This window comes from Diabrotica virgifera, chromosome 7, assembly GCF_917563875.1.
Source record: "Diabrotica virgifera virgifera chromosome 7, PGI_DIABVI_V3a".
Taxonomy (NCBI): Eukaryota; Metazoa; Arthropoda; class Insecta; order Coleoptera; family Chrysomelidae; genus Diabrotica; species Diabrotica virgifera.
Window position 1 is genome coordinate 218,844,680 of NC_065449.1, and position 18,198 is coordinate 218,862,877.

Genomic DNA, 18,198 nt, shown 5'->3' on the forward strand with positions numbered 1-18,198 from the left:
GGTTTCTGTGACTCTCACCTGTTGGAGTTCTCTGAACAGGAATCTTTCAGCTACATATCTTGGGACTCTGACGGCCTCCCTCAAGCTGTTGTTATGGACTGCTTGGATCTTCTTCTTGTGTGTATTACATACGTGTCCCCATGCGAGAGACGCATAAGTTAATACCGGTAGGATTATACTATTTATCAATCTTAACCTTGTTTTGAGTGTTAGTTTACTTTTTCTGCCTGTGAGTCCTCTTAGATTCGCTCTTGCTATGTTGGCCTTCTGGACTGTGGCTTCTACGTGTTTTTGGAAGGTTAATCCTTTATCCATAATGACTCCTAGGTATTTGGCTTCGTTTTTCCACTCGATGGGCCTGTTCTGCACCCTCAATTGTTCCTCTGGCTGCTGTCTCCCTTTCTTGTATAGAACCGCTTGTGTTTTCTCTGAATTTATGGCTATCTTCCATTTGATACACCATGCTTCAATTTCTTCTAGTGCAGTTTGTAGGTTGGTCACTGCTATATCTGCGTTTCTATGCTTGGCCGCTATTGCTGTATCGTCGGCGTAGAGGCTCATGAGGGTACCTGGTGTTCTAGGTACATCTGCGGTGTATATCGTGTACAGCAGGGGTGACAAGACCGCTCCCTGTGGTACTCCAGCCTCCGGGATTCCGAGTTCGGACAGGACTTGTCCTATCCGAATCCTGAACCTCCGGCCGCCCAAGTACGACGAGATTAGCCTCGTCATCGCTCCGCTGTACCCGTAATCCCGCATTTTGAATAGGAGCCCCTTGTGCCAGACTCTGTCGAATGCCTTGCTTACATCCAGGAACGCTGCTCCAGTGTACTGCTTATCATTGAAACCGGCTGCTATGTACTCGGTTAGCCTGAGGACTTGTAGTTCGCTGGAGTGCTCTGCTCTAAATCCGAATTGAGCCTCTGGGATGATATTTAGTCGGGTTGTTTCCGCTTGCAGTCTGCTGAGGATGACTCTTTCCACTATCTTGCTGATCGCTGGAAGTAAGCTGATTGGCCTGTAGTTCTGTGGGAATGTGTGATTCTTGCCAGGTTTTGGAATCATGATGACACGGGCCTCTTTCCATCTGTTTGGGAATGTCTTGAATCTTAATATTGCGTTTATAATATTTGTGAAATACACTATAGCTTTTCTGGGCAAATATTTTAGGGCTCTGTTGGTTATTTCGTCGAGGCCAGGCGCTTTTCTCGGTGAACTATTTTTGATATGTTCATTGATTTCTTCCGGTGATGTTGGGGGGATGAAGTCCTCTGGGTCTTCTGGTCCTTCTTCTTGTTCTTCGACTTCTTCCAGGAAGTCGTCGTCTTCATCTTGGTGGAAGTTCAGTCTGCATTCATCTTCGAGTGTAGTCCTCATTGCCTCTGCTTTATCTTCTATGGTGTATACCATGCCGTATCTTCCATGTAGTGGGGGGATGGGTTTCCTGTCGCTTCTCAACATTTTCTGGAGCTTCCAGACATTTCTCATGTTTGAGTCTTGTTCTTCCATCTCTTGTACAAAGTTGTCCCATTTTTCGCTACGGTGGAGTTTTAGGGCCGTTTGGACCTCCCTATTTAAAATATTTGCCCAGGATTTATCTACTCTGTTTCTTGTTCTTTTTGCTGTTTTCTTTGCTCTATTTTTTTCCCTTATCAACTCTTGTGTTTCTTGTGGTATGTCTTTGAACCTTCCCATGAATATCTCGACATCTTCCTCTGTTGTGCTGTTTCTAATTGCCTCTTGGATGATATTTTCGAACTCTAGGACTTTTCCTTCTATTTCTTCTGGATTGTTTATTACTGGCACTATGTTTATTCCTTCACTTACTAACCTTTTGTAGTTAGTCCACTTTATTTTCTTTTTTGTTCTTTTTGGCGGGTTTGTCTCTTCCCATGTTCCGATTTCTAATAGGATGGGGTGGTGGTCAGTTGATCCTTCGTCCAGCGTGATTAATTCTGATTGCAGTCCTAGGTTTTTGGCTACAACTAAGTCGATGTGTGTCGGAAGTGCGTTTCCTGGGTAGTGGGTAGGTTCTTCTGGGCCCATTGCCATTGTGTCTTCGTTGTTTTCTATGTATCTGTTTAGTAGTCGTCCATTCCTGTTCGTAGCTCTGTCGTTCCAGTTGGGGGATCTTGCATTCAGGTCTCCTATTATGATGGATGGTTCGGCGATGTTTAGGAACGCATCTAGGTCATCGTCCATTAAAGGGTCTTGTGGTCTTACGTAGGCTGATGTAATCCTTATTGCGCCTTGCCTCATGTTAACTTCTATTGTTGTGGCTTCCATGTTGACCAGTGGTGGAGTAGTGTAACTGGTGTGTCTAATACCCTTCTTTACGAGGATGGCCGTTCCTCCTGATCTTCTAGTGAGGTCGTTCCTATATACGTCGTATCCAGGAAACTTTAGGTTGAAGTTGTTGGTCAGTTTTGTTTCCTGAATTGCTACGATGTCCATCTCGTATCTGTTGGCGAGTTCATCTAGTATGTTCTGATTTGTGGTTATGCCGCCCGGGTTCCAGGAGCCTATCCTCAAGTATCCCCTCTCTGCCATTAGTTCTGTGCCTGCCTGGTGCTGAGTATCACCTCTTGGACTACCTTAGTCACGATGTTTGTGACCATCCTGACTAGGTACTCTTCATCTGGGAGGGTTGGTCGGTTGGACGGTGTGTTGTTCTGCGCTGGTTGGTCTCCCTGCGTGGCTTGCGCGTAGGATACCCCGGTTGCCTGCTGTCTTCGGTTTGGTGGTGGTCGCTGTTGTGACCTCTGTGGTGGAGGCCTCCCCCAGGTTGGGCACCTAGGACATCCTCTGTAGTTGGCTGGGTGGCTCCCATTGCAGTTGGCACACGTTGCCTTGACTTCTCTGGCTCTCTGGCACTGCTTTGAGTGGTGTTCTTCGCCGCACTTCACACATCTCGGGTCCTTGTGACACGAGTTCTGGGCGTGATGGTACCCTTGGCAGTTGAAGCACTGCGTCGGTCCTGCTGCCTTGTGTAGGTCCTCTACCACAACTTTCATGTGGCACAGGTTCGTTACCCGCTTTGCTTTTTCCACGTCTTCCTGATCCAGTGTCATGACAAACATGGGTAGTGGCCTCCTTTTCCCTACTCTCGTAGACATGTTACGTGCTGTGTGGCAGGTTATTCCATATTGGTTTGCCATGTCTTCTTGGATTGCCTTCTCGGTGGTATTCGTGGGCAATCCTCGTAACACTAATTTTGGTTTCCTGTCTTCGTCGAGTGGAAAGGCTATCCATTGTAGCCTCTTTTTTTCTTTGGCGGCGTATGCTTCTGCATATTCCTCCACTATCCTTGTCATCTTTCTGTAGTCATCCGGGCTTTTAGCCTGGATGAGCGTCTCTCTGCCACTTCTGGAGATTTTGTTTGTGGTGATGATGCCTTTGCCCTGGGCTATGGTAAGAATAGCCCCTGTCTCGCTGACACTCTGTAACTTAATTACAGGCGGTTTTCTGTATGGTGTTACCTGGTTTTCAGGTAACACGGCTTCTTCTTCGTTTTGGTTTGTTTCCATTGACACTGTATCAGTTTGACTGGAAGCGGCAAGCGCGTCCCTATCTGTGCTCGTGGATGGCACTGGTTCCTCGGGGAGGGGTAGCTGTAGCTGGGGAGCTAGTTTCATGGCTTTTTCTTGGTTGGACGTCCATGTGGCGTCTTCCTCGTCGGTTAGTGGAAGGTGTGTCACCAGGGGTGGAAACTCTTCCTTTCTCTTTTTCCTCTGTTGGGTGGACGCCTCCTTCGTCGAGGTGGTAGCCTTCTGGCTGGGTGGTCGAGTCTGCTCGGTGGTCATCTTTTTGGTGGCAGGCTGCTCTACTGGTGGCTTTTTGTCCGTCTTTTCGGGGTTTTTCTTCTCCGATTTCTTTGCGAGTTGTTTCTGGAGAGCTATCAACTCGTCGAATCTGGCATCCATCTTTTCGCTCATTCGTCGAATCTCCGTATTCAGCTCTTTGATCTCTGCCTTCTGTTGTGCGATCACCTCTTCGTATTTTTTGTTGTTTGCATCAACGTTTGCTGCAAATTCTTTCATCAGGGTTCTGAGTCGGTTGATTTCTGCGTTGGCCTTTGTCAGCTCGTCTTCGCTGGCGGCATCCTCTTCAACCCGCTGACGTTTGGTAGTGCCCCCGCCTTCGGCGCCTGGGACGTCTTCGTCCATGTCCTCGACTTCCTGGGTGGCCTCGATGTTCTGGGAATCCTCGACTTCCTGGGTGGCTTCGGTGACGTTCTCGGTGGTCTCGACGTTCTGCGTGGAGTCCTTGCCTTTTGACTTCTTTTTCTTTTTTCTTATTCTACGATTTTGGATCGTAAAACCGTCTTTTCCATCTTCCTGGTCGCTCGAGTGGTCATCGCTGCTCTCTTCAGGGTGCTGTAACAGGAGGGACTCTTTAGAGTCTGCATATCTTGGCGGGGAAAGCGCCTTGGATCTGGGGGGTGACCGAGATCTGACTCGTGTCATCTTTGGTTGGGAGCGGTAACCTAACTTTTAGAAGAAGCCTTTTTTTCAGCCGATTGGCCCGACACCACATCGACTTCAGGGTTGGCTCCCTGCACAACAGCGCGGTAGTTCTCGTACCTAGACAGAACTAGGTACGGGACCCTCTTGATTTTCTCAACTCTCTGACCTTAGGGGCCGGGGCTTCAAGATGTATTCTAAATAACTACACCTTGCAGTGTCGAGGCACAGTGTTTTAAACTGTACCCATTCCTAACGGAGGCACAGAGAGTATCCCGTAGCGGGCTCACGTCGAGCCCGCTATTGCTTATTCTGCTTTCCAACCCTTGTTTGCAATGTCTCAGAAAATTCAATGAAATCAAACTTCCTGAGTTTCACCACATCCAAGAGGTTGGCTTTTGCCTCTGCTTCCACGTCTTCGCGTCTAGCGAGAGCGAGCGCTCTAGTGTTGCTGTGCTTACATTCACAGCCGTACTGACTGGAGAATCTCCGTTCCGTGGTCTCCTTAAGTATCTCTCTGCCTGGGATGTTTCGGAGAAGTGGAAATGAGTGGGGTCTCGTTCTGCGCGGATGATGTTTCTAGTTCTCGCTATTGGTACGTGCTTGCGGCGTATCATTACACAATTATAAAAAAAAATAAATTAACATTTGCCGTACCATTAAAGCCTTTCGCTATAAAAGCCCGTCGCACCACTTAACGGCTAACTGTCAAGTAACCATTTTAACTTAAGCGGTGTCAAATTATATGGTTAAGAAATACCAATATATTTAATAAATATTTATACATAATAAAGACAAAAACTTTACCTGGTATTAAATTTATTCTATTAAAATCGAGTTTGCGGTTTTGTTAGTGTTGTAATGAAATGTTTGGTAAAACAGCAATAAAACATTTTATTATCCGCTTATTTACCCCAACGGAAATTTTGGCTTGTATTCTCTCCCGCCCATATCCTTCATTACAAGCAATAAATAATTCTCCAATTGTCCTTCTCAGCTCATTAACAGGAGAACAATGCGGAGAGATAGAAAATTTGTAACATAGCCAGTCGGGGGTAATTTAAAACTGCAAGGCATGCACTGAGGGTTGAACATTGTCTATTAGGGACGGTGATAACAGCCCTTTGTTACCATTATTTAGAGATAAGGGTAGGGCGCTGACAAAATAAATGAAAGTGGACAACATAAGAAAACCTTTGAGGACCCTTCTGGCATTTCGGATGATAACGAAGTTTTTGCATTTACTGTCAACGCACGATACGATCAGTGTTTGAATTTCAATAGTTTTGTTCATATTCCGAGTAAAAGAAACGCTATCTCCGGAAAAGTCTGACATCCTACAAAAAATGTTTATTATAAATAATTTACTTACACTGCCAAAGTTATTTTTGTTCATTCACGACTAGCTCATAGCATGTCACTTATTTTTTTTTTGATCAATGGACATTTATTTTTTTGATTTTTGATACAGAGAGAATAATAGGAAGACACAAAGAAAAGTAAAAGGAAAGAGAGTATCCTTTCATCAGAGGAATGGAAGATATCCATAATATTGCATTAAAGAAACTCCCGAAGAAAATAATAGTGCCGTTACTCTACATCTTACGTCTGTAGACTTGACCTGAAAAATACACATTTTCAGAAAAACTGAAAACATGTAAAAATCATCCTTCTACTAAAACCAAGGAAGGATGAAAACAGAACAGAAAGTTATAGGTCAACATCCTATGTCCTATTTGAATCCCTAAGAAAAATAATGGCAAAAATCACGTACAGAAGGCTCATGATACGGAAATACACGTGAAAGTACAGAAAGAAGAACAATCATACAAGAAGGTAATTTCCGATTCAGAATGGAAGAAACTATTGTGAACTTTAAATAGCAGGATTTGTCAGTGACACAATTATCTGCTTCAACAGAATCCAAAATAACAAGAATCGCTATTCTCCTAATTGAAAATTTGTACAATATAGTCTGGAAAAAAGCTCGTATTCTACAACATAATAATTATTGTCTCAGTCTTTAGTCAACATATACTATGCATATTTGAGTAACAGAATATTTCAAGTGTCTCCTCTCGTCAAACGATGATGTCCAGGATGCAAGAAGTACAGCAAGGAATGCCTCAGGACAGTATTTTATCTCCCATTTTATACAACATTCTTGTTTCAGATCTACCCACATATGCAAGAATAAAATATCTCTCTGCGCGGATGATACGGCAATACACAGCAGAAATGGAATGCCAAAGAACCGTCGAGATAGAGATAGTAGAAGACCATTAAATGTTGTTCTTAAGAAGAAGTTGGGACTTCTCGAAGAGATGAAAGATAAAAATTATCACGTAGACGTAGAAGATGCAAATCTTATCGGAAGATGTCTTCAAATATATAGGAATCTACCTCCACAGAAGGTTAAATTTCACAAGGAACAAACAAGAAGTAAAAAAAGCTTATAGCAGACTATATCAACCATTTATTTTCACAGCCAGCCCTCTGACGAAGTCCAAAAATATAAATATATCAGGCCTACATTAGACCTGTGATGTATGCAATCCCAGCAGAATCTAAAGGGAGGAACTTGGAAAGAACAAAAACGGCTTCTTACAGGCTAATCGAAAAATCGGCATGGCAAGAACGAATTTCAAATGCAACTATCCAAGTAAGGCTCCAGTACACACCACTGAGAGAGGTGATCGAGAACAGAACAAGATATTTCTTCTTCCATGCCACAAGCAAACACTTTACGACCAGACATTCTCGACAGAAGTAGAATTCAGAGAATGTACAAAGAAAATACCGATTGACCATCTAGTCAGGATCTAGCCAGATGCTTGCTGAAGACAGCTAAGCAGGAAAGTAGCTAAGGTGTCAAAAATAGTACATACCTAATAAAAAATACAGTAATCCAGAAAAACAGAAAATTCGTTACTTGAAGAGGATAATGCGGTCCAAAATTTTAAGCGGTCAAGAAGCGGACCGTTGTCAGAAAACGAAAAGAAAACTGATATATTTTGTAAATATCTAAGTATGCAAAGTATATTAGTATAGAGCGGTAAATGTTTTTATTTTTAAAAATAAAAAATAAATAACCATTTTCAATTTCGTTGCAACAGGAAACTACAGCCGCATCATTATTCCAGTTCAATCAGAGAGTGCAGCAAGCACCTCTACCGGTTTCGAAACTTATTAGTCTCTCATCAGGAGGCACATATGCTGCTCTTTCTGACCCAACTGGGACAAACCCCGGCGTGCAGTCACGGATTGCAATGAACGAAATGGCAGGGATGCCCTAGCGGCAACTGCTATCAAAAACTAAGTTTTCAATCTAGTAGCACATAAAACAACATCAAAAAATATCATTCTACATCCTAACAGACTGAAAACAATAGGAACCTTTTCTGGTAACACCTCCGAGGCTTCTACAATTTGCAAGCCATAACGGATGCTGAGACTAAGGAAGATGAGGGAATTTTACCATTTATAATTCACGTCCCATCTGCTCAGCGCGGTAAAGTTCCAACGAGAATGGTTCCCTTCGTACTCCAATGGGAGTAAACATAAATCAAAAATGAATCACCATTTTCAATTTCGTTGCAACACGAAACTACAGCCGCATCATTAGTTGGAACTTTACCGCGCTGAGCAGATGGGACGTGAATTATAAATTGTAAAATTCCCTCATCTTCCTTAGTCTCAGCATCCGTTATGGCTTGCAAATTGTAGAAGCCTCGGATGTGTTACCAGAGAAGGTTCCCATTGTTTTCAGTCTGGTAGGATGTAGAATGATATTTTTGATGTTGTTTTATGTGCTATTAGATTGAAAACTTAGTTTTTGTTTTTATTTTTATTATATTTTACTTTTGCATACCTACTCTTCAGTCATCCATGAGAAGTGGATACAATTTCAAAACACTTATGCGCATGGTGAAACTCAAATTGAAAATATAAACAACTGTATTAGTGGTCAGATCTAATAAGCAGACCTAATAAATAAATTATTGATACGTTGGCAGAAGAAGCAACCACTAGATTTTGAAAGATTTCGATTGGTTTTCGTGAAAAATTGTTATTTTATGTTATTGGGACCGTGCAAGTTCGGAAAAGCGACACCTGGTTTCATAGCTCGGCAACTTTTTTCGCACTTTTAATTATATTGGCCAATCATATAGGTCCTGGTTGCTGGCTAATTATCAAGACAATTGCCCAAAAAAAATTATAAGAAGAAAAATTAATACTGAGGTTACGTTATTAAAAGGTAAACAATTGTATGTAGCAAATAAAATTAATTATTAAAATGCAGTACTGCAAGCAAAATACAATTAATAAATTTATTTTTATATAATAATTGCATTGTGGAGTAACATATAATTTTTATTCTTCAATGACAGTAGGTATGAAATATACATACGTAAATTTGACAATTTCAATTGACAATATGAATTATTTAAGAAAGTTGCAACATTTTTCCGCTATTCGCGCACGATCATTTCTCGTATCCTTTCCAATTACTTGCACACCGCGAATATATTCTTTAATGACTCTTCTTAGATTTTATCCCAAATGGATTAATAAACCTTTTATGATAATATGATAGCGTTTAGTCCAGAAAGCCACTGCGCATCCGCTAGGAAAAATATTCTTATTCGGATTTTTTGCACAATATTACTCAAAAAGGACCCCTTTTAACAAATTTGCATGTTGCCAGGACCAAAAGTTGGTCAAATATTTTTTAAACGTTTCTTTTTCCCAAAATTATTTTTTTTGCATGAAACAATTTTTTTCGATTTTTTGGATCATTCCAAACAGAAAAGGTCTTTAGTGACTTTTCTCTAAAGTTGATAGTTTTTGACATATAAGCGATTAAAAATTGAAAAATTGCGAAATCGGCCATTTTTAAATCTCAAAAACTATGTGAAAAACTGAAAATTTGAATGTTGCCAAGGTGAATAGATATTCTTTAAACATCAATTGATGAAATCCCGAAGAGTTTTTTGCAATACAATATCAACAACCCCTTTTTTTTTTAATTGCCAATCAAGCGTGCGCGACACTATTTTCCACCGTTGCATGTGTATGCAGTATGGTGCAAATGAAAGGAATAAATTCGTTATTTCGTAAACCGGCGACTTTAAGGAAAAATGCCGAAAAGGTAGATTTTTATTTTTATGTTATGATATTGTGATATATATGGTATACTAGTGACGTCATCCATCTGGGCCTGATGACGTAATCGATGATTTTTTTAAAAGAGAATATAGGTCTCGTGTTAGCTCATTTGAAAGGTTCTTCAATTCTCTATTCAGTAATATAAACATGTGCATAATTATTTATACAGGGTGTCCAATAATTTAATTTTTTTGTCAATTTGCCAAATGATTTAATTTAATAAAGAATTTTTGGACACCCTGTATAAATAATTATGTACATGTTTATATTACTGAATAGAGAATTGAAGAACCTTTCAAATGAGCCAGCACACGGCCCGTATTCTCATTTAAAAAAATCATCGATTACGTCATCACGCCTAGATGGATGACGTCACTAGTATACTACATATGCCACAATATCATAACTTAAAAATAAAAACCAATCTGTTTTGGGATTTTTCCTTAAAGTCACCGGTTTATGAAATAACGAATTTATTCCTTTCATTTGCACCATACTGTATACACATGCAATGGTGGAAAATAGTGTCGCGCACGCTTGATTGGCAATTAAAAAACAAAGGGGTTTTTGATATTGTATTGCAAAAAACTCTTCGGGATTTCATCAATCGATGTTTAAAGAATATCTACCTATCTTGATAATATTCAAATTTTCAGTTTTTCACATAGTTTTTGAGGGGTAAATATGGCCCATTGCGCAATTTTTAAATTTTTAATCGCTTATATGTCAAAAACTATCAACTTTAGAGAAAAGTCACTAAAGACCTTTTCTGTTTGTAATGATCCAAAAAACCTAAAAAAAATTTGTTCCATGCAAAAAAAATAATTTTAGGAAAAAAACAAACAAAAAAAACATTTAGAACATTTTTCTCCAACTTTTGGTCCTGGCAACATGCAAATTTGTTAAAAGGGATCCTTTTTGAGTAAGATTGTGCAAAAAATCCGAATTAGAATATTTTTCCTAGCGGATGCGCAGTGGCTTTCTGGACTAGTTAGATATCACGTTACCTAAAATTGTAATAAATTTTTTCTGTTCTACGCTATGCTATTTTCACATTAGTAAACAAACATAAGGAACACACAGGAAAGCTAACACCCTAAAGTAACCACTACGAACGGATATGTTATGCTTAGAATATTGTTTAAACAGCAGCGTTTATTTGGTATTGGTAGATGGTCTTGGCTTTAAGGCATCCTCGAATATATTAGCCGACGATGATCCCATTTGCATGTTTACATTGAACCGATATGTTGCCTACGGCTGCATATTGAAGATGCATAGCGAACATATGGGAAGTTGGAGAGGAGAAACCGAGTAATTTAATAATTATTTGATATCAGAAATAGAACCTGGTCTATGTAGACGTGCACTTCCTTAAAATTGTGTAAATGGGTCAATCCTAGATTGCATATAAACTGAGATGTTCTACCGCTAACAAGAAACATTATCTAAAGGGAAAATCAGTAAATTTATTAGTAAATAATCAGTAAATATATTAGTTTCTACTACAATTTAAAAAATAAAAAAGCTTCAAATATGTCAGGTAATGTATTATAAGTATTATAATTCTAATATAATAAAGATACAAAACTACAATGCTTACTCCACGTGATGATCAAAGAAAAATACCAGCTTCAGCAGAATATCAACGGGGACAAATTTTAGAAAAGCGTAGCGTTGATCTCAGGCAATGTAGTCCTGTCGCCAGGGGGGTACAACGGCCTCCTGTATTCAGATGGACTTACCCAAGTTTTTTTTATGTATTTTGACCTGTAGAACACGAATTTTTTGGGTAACAGTTGATCCGGATGTCGATAAGATTGTTATAAACCAAGAAGTTGAGGAATCACATAACAGCGATTTCTCGCAAAACAAAACATTTTTTTGTATTTTTTGGGCCACTCTAACCAAAAAATGTTCCTACAAATTTTTTCGTAGGATGCATAGTTTTCGAGATAAACGCGGTTGAACTTTCAAAAAAACGAAAAATTGGAATTTTTGAACCCGAAAAACTTTTGATTAAAAAATAAAATAGCAATTCTGCTTACCGCATTTGAAAGTTCAAGTCAAATTATATCGATTTGAATTATTTGTATTGCTAAAAATGTATTATTTTATTGTTAAAACAAAGCTATAAACACCTAGTGCTTGAGTGATGTTTCAATGATTTCTCATTTAAAATCGAACGAGTACGTAGAGAAGGTAAAAGTGCAAGCGGGGCTATTTCTAAGTAGCATGCATTAAAACGCATGTATTAGGCACGGGAAACACTATGTGTTTTTAGCTTTTTTTAACAATCAAAAAATAAATTTTTAGCAATGCAAATATTCAAAACAGATATAATTTAACTTAAACTTTTAAAGGCGGTAAGCAGAATTGCTATTTTATTTTTTATTCAAACGTTATTCGGGTTCAAAAATTGCAATTTTTCGATTTTTTGAAAGTTCAACCGCGTTTATCTCGAAAACTATGCATCCTACGAAAAAACTTTTAGGAACATTTTTTGGTGAGAATGACCCAAAAAATACAAAAAAATGTTTTTTTTGCGAGAAATCGCTGTTATGTAATTCCTCAACTTCTTTGTTTATAACAATCTTATCGACATCCGGATCAACTGTTACCCCAAAAATTCGTGTTCTACGGGTCAAAATACATAAAAAAACTTGGGGAAGTCCATCTGAATTAAGAAGGCCGTTGTACCCCCCCTGGCGACAGGACTAATGGATAATTACTGGTGTAACCAGTTTTTGAGAGCAGCCGTAAGCAGAGTTCAAATAATCATGATGATGGTCAACGTACGAAAGAAGACGCCACTTTAAGAAGAAGATAGGTATTCTTCTTTTGTGGATATATCTATTGGTTTGTTTTTATCCCTTTTACAGAGAATTTATTTTTAACAGTGAAAATATTTATTCCTTTGGGCAATTCCATTATTAATTTGGGTCTAGCCAACTTAGAAATAATAAATTTTTTTCTAAATTTTATATAATTTGTAGCTGGTGTATTTGTCCACCCTACTCATTCCTGTATTATAATTATAAAGTTTCATAAGTTCAGAAGTTTTTAATTTTGATAAAATAAGAATAGAAATAAGGAGGCTATCTAATAAAGCCAAAGGGGAACTGGAAAATATACAGGAAAATTCTTACTAAATATAACAAATAGATTAGACGAAGGAAAATGGAATCTTTGAGGAGGTTTCACAGAGTATTCCAGATATATCTACGAACACTAGAATATACAAGGTTCTTTCCAACGATCCAGCACGGGAAACTGGCTTACTTAAAAGATCTGATGACACATTTACCGAATCAAAAGAGATAACGCTAGAGCTCTTACTGCAGGACCACTTTACATTGAACCGATATGTTGCCTACGGCTGCATATTGAAGATGCATAGCGAACATATGGGAAGTTGGAGAGGAGAAACCGAGTAATTTAATGATTATTTGATATCAGAAATAGAACTTGGTCTATGTAGATGTGCACTTCCTTAAAATTGTATAAATAGGTCAATCCCAGATTGCATATAAACTGAGATGTTCCACCGCTAACAAGAAACATTATCCAAAGGGAGAATCAGTTAATATATAGTTGTTGTTGTATTAATTTATACTATAATTTAAAAAATAAACAAGTCTTCAATAGGTTTTGTAATGTATTATAAGTAGAGTCCGTATCTCTAAGCATAAAGCTAAGTGTTAATTTAAAAAACCAGGCATATTTGTTTTAAATATGACCGTAATATGCATAAATAATTCATTTGGCACCACTTTTTTAATTAATTTTTAAAAATATGTCGAACTCTATTTTCGAATTAATTTCTACAATAAACCTTTCCGTCTCTAGTATCAGTAAACATTACTACTGCTGTCACAAAACAGAAAAAGGGTTTTTTGATAAATAAACATTACTTTTCGCATAATTTCAATGTTTAACCTGCCACCCATCTGCCTCTTGGTAGGTTGAATGTTGAATTTAAGCGAAAAACAATATTTATCAGTCAAATAAACATTTTTCTCTGTTTTCTGCCAGTAGTAGAATGTATTTTGAGTTAAATAAATTGCATACATTCTTCTTTTTGTGCCAATTAATTTAATTCAAAATAATTTTTCTTGGACACCCTGTATAAATAATTATGTCAATGTTAATATTACTGAATAGAGAATTAAATATCCTTTCAAATGAGGTAGCACTTGACCCCTATTCCCTATTTAAAAATAAGGGCTGGGGGAAATGGAAGGGAGGGGGTTGAAAAATGACAGATGTAAGTCAGGATAAGTGCGAACGTATTTTTCTAGAGATAATGTTCACGTCACTATTAAAACTGAAGTATTCATTCTAGAATAATCACAATTAGTATATAAAGTCAGTAGAAGTTTCTAATTAGTAGTGATTTAGTGACACGTGTTAATTATGCAAACATTATCAAATACAATTTTTTTTGTTACCTGCTCAAATTACGTATTTTTTATGGGAAATAAGCCACAATTTTACTAAAAAATGAATTTATTAACGTTTCGAAGCCCAAATCGGGTTTCGTTGTCAAAATACAAAATACTATTAAAATAAAACAAACATGTTGTTGCTAAGTAAAAAAATTCTTCTAATAATTTATTTAATCTGACTCATTTATATTGGCAATTCAGGCGTATATTATACATTTTAAAGTAGAAGACTTTAAAATGACATCGCCAATATTTATGAGTTGCGTTCCTGGGACGACTTTACTAAAAGATAGTTCATTCGATTACATGAAATCAATCCCAACTCAAGAATATCCGTCGCAAAAAATCATAGCATGTGATCTGTCTTTAAAAAGACAACCAAATGCAACGATGACAGTAAAATTCTCGCGTTAGAGATTCCATAGTAAATCACGAGGGAAAACCAGGAAAAAACCTCGTGATACTATCCCGACATCGTAAGTATTTGGTCTTACATTTAATCTACCTTCAAAAAACTAATACCAAATTCTGACTTTAATATGTTTAAATTATAAATAATATTAATATTACATAGATATACAATAAGTAATACTAAAATATAAAATTTGTACTAACTCGATATGTTATTGACTTACTAATCGTGGTATTTTCTTTCTATTGACTTCCTCTTTCAGTATGGGTAACCACATTCTACTGCATTCTACCGAGGAATTTGCGACACAATTGGTTTCATTTAGCATAATTAGAGCCGCTTCTTTGATTTTTCTCTTTTTACTATCTGATTCTTTCAGGACTATACTTGAATCTCTCCACTGAACTCTATGTTCATTATCCCATGCATGTTGACATATCTGAGATCTATCAAATTCTCTGTTTTTAATATAAGACTGATGTTCACTTATTCTAACGTTTAATGGTCTTGATGTTTCACCTAAATAAAATTGTTCGCATTCACAAGGTATTCTATAAATGCAATTCTTTGTTCTTTCTTGTTCATTGTTAGGTTTAGTTTTAGATCCTTAGTCCTTTTATATATGGTATTGTTATTTTCCAACACACACCAACAGATATCTCAATTACAAATCAAATCACAACATCAACGTTAAAAAGGGAATCATTAAATCCTTATATGATAGAGCCAAAATTACTTGTTCTAACGAAAATTCATTTTTAGAAGAAAAACAATTGTTAACATCTGTTTTATTAAAAAATGATTATCCTTTACTGTTTATAAATAAGGAATTGACAAGATTAGATCGAATGGAACAGAACAACTTAGAACGGGATCCTACAACATTCACAAGAAATAATACGAGGAAAATAACAATACCATATATAAAAGGACTATCCGAGAAACATTTCAACAACATTCAAAACAACAAATACGTTGAGATCTATTCTATCTAAAACTAAACCTAACAATGAACAAGAAAGAACAAAGAATTGCATTTATAGAATACCTTGTGAATGCGAACAATTTTATTTAGGTGAAACATCAAGACCATTAAACGTTAGAATAAGTGAACATCAGTCTTATATTAAAAACAGAATTTGATAGATCTCAGATATGTCAACACGCATGGGATAATGAACATATTCAGTGGAGAGGTTCAAGTATAGTCCTGAAAGAATCAGATAGTAAAAAGAGAAAAATCAAAGAAGCGGCTCTAATTATGCTAAATGAAACCAATTGTGTCGCAAATTCCTCGGTAGAATGCAGTAGGATGTGGTTACCCATACTGAAAGAGGAAGTCAATAGAAAGAAAATACCACGATTAGTAAGTCAATAACATATCGAGTTAGTACAAATTTTATATTTTAGTATTACTTATTGTATATCTATGTAATATTAATATTATTTATAATTTAAACATATTAAAGTCAGAATTTGGTATTAGTTTTTTGAAGGTAGATTAAATGTAAGACAAAATACTTACGATGATGTCGGGATAGTATCACGAGGTTTTTCCTGGTTTTCCCTCGTGATTTACTATGGAATCTCTAACGCGAGAATTTTACTGTCATCGTTGCATTTGGTTGTCTTTTTAAAGACAGATCACATGCTATGATTTTTTGCGACGGATATTCTTGAGTTGGGATTGATTTCATGTAATCGAATGAACTATCTTTTAGTAAAGTCGTCCCAGGAACGCAACTCATAAATATTGGCGATATCATTTTAAAGTCTTCTACTTTAAAATGTATAATATACGTCTGAATTGCCAATATAAATGAGTCAGATTAAATAAATTATTAGAAGAATTTTTTTACTTAGCAACAACATGTTTGTTTTATTTTAATAGTATTTTGTATTTTGACAACGAAATCCGATTTGGGCTTCGAAACGTAATTAAATTCATTTTTTAGTAAAATTGTGGCTTATTTCCCATAAAAAATACGTAATTATAAAAATGCCACAAGGAAATAACTTCAGAACAATACCTGATCAAATATTCTCACTTGCCCCAGACTGTGGGGCAAGTGGGAATAGCATGTGGGGTTTATATGTGTTGTGTATTACACTATGTATGGAGCAACTGCGAATAAGAAACATAAAATTTAGTGTCATTAATATTTATTTTTATAATAAGTCCAATATTTTTGGATGAGAACAAAATATAATAGCTAGATTTCCTAGCATACGAAATTCAGTCCTATGAAATATACATTGAACTGGAACGATTTTCCTCTTCTATTTTCTGCAGGATCTGGCAATATCATGGCAATATTTTCCCTGGAAACAGTGTCAGTGTCATCATTATCTGGCCAGTAAAATGTATAATTGTTATTCTTCTTTTTCGCGAATTTAACAGTTGGATTGTTGTTTTCCTCGTCAAATCCTACTATAGTTCCAATGAAGTATTTCACAGATTTCTTTCCGGTATATTTCACTACAAGCCACTGTCCAGACTTAAAATCTTCCTTTACATTTTCAATATTGTTGCCCATATCGTCATCTAGGATGTCCTCAACCAAATCATCTAGCGAATCATTATCCAAAGAATCATCATCTAACGGTGGATATATATCAGATAGCTCATCTAAAGAATCATCATCTAACGCTGGATCTATATCAGATAAGTCGTCACTAGAATGTGTAAATAGAAATGGCGTTCTTATATTATTTTGTGTAACAAAATCAGAGACAATCAACAGAACTTCACGTTTTGATAATCCAAAGCCCCATTTTTTTAGAGTTTTCAAACCTTCGGCTAATTTGCGTTCATGTTCGACATGAATAACTGGTCCTCTACCTAATGAATCATTTTTTTTTCCTCTGACACCAGTTAAATGATTGTGCATTGTTGTTTTTGGAATTGCACAATTTCGGCTTGCTGTATGTAGTATTGTTTTTCCAGGTCTGACATCTTCCAGTGCTTGTTGCAGCTGTTCCTTATTATATGATGTCGCTCTCTCCGTCTTACGTTGGTAAATGCGAACCATGGTAGCACCTGAAAAAGAGTCAACCATTAAAACTTTAATCGGGGCAAGTGCGAACATTATTGCACGTGGCCTGTAAGTATGGTTATGTATATACAAACACGTTATGGTTCTTTTCATGAGCATTTTTCAGTGCGTCACAAATGATAGAAAAAAGGTTAGTCCATGATAAATACTCATTTATGACATTTATTCTAACATGAAATTTTATCAATTTAATCAATTTTGTTTATTGCATTTATAAAATGGTATTTTCTTTGATTTGTAGAGTCTTATAAATTGTACAGATTAATTTTTTTATATAGAATAATATAATATTATTTAATATTATATTATTAGAGCCATCTATTGACAACTAGATTAAATGTTATAAATGTCACCGACGAAATGTAATCAGCGACGTGCGTTTTTTTCTGTCATATACAATTTAATGCGTTAGAGAGAAATCGAAAAACTGTGACGCACTGAAAAATGCTCATGAAAAGAACCATAATCGTATTCACGAAGTGCACTCTTACACTAAAATAATACGGCTAATAATCTTACCTTGAAAATCTCGTTATTGCAGAACACTGGGGTAAGTGCAAATTTGACAAAACAAGTGGATTTTTGCAGATATATGTTCAATACCACAACTCTCACATGTACTGCCGCCACTGCCTGTAACGTCGCTCCGC

General features: G+C 36.9%; 1 protein-coding gene across 1 annotated transcript; it reads right to left on the minus strand.

Moving 5' to 3' along the window:
- Window positions 1-16,638: 16,638 nt before the first annotated feature.
- Window positions 16,639-18,191, minus strand: LOC114333194 (uncharacterized). Its single transcript, XM_028283047.2, has 2 exons — window positions 18,068-18,191; window positions 16,639-17,532 (listed from the first exon to the last, which is right to left on the minus strand). The coding sequence occupies exon 2, from the start codon at window positions 17,522-17,524 to the stop codon at window positions 16,715-16,717; it is 810 nt and encodes a 269-aa protein (XP_028138848.1). The 5' UTR covers window positions 17,525-17,532; window positions 18,068-18,191; the 3' UTR covers window positions 16,639-16,714.
- Between the last annotated feature and the right edge of the window lie 7 nt (window positions 18,192-18,198).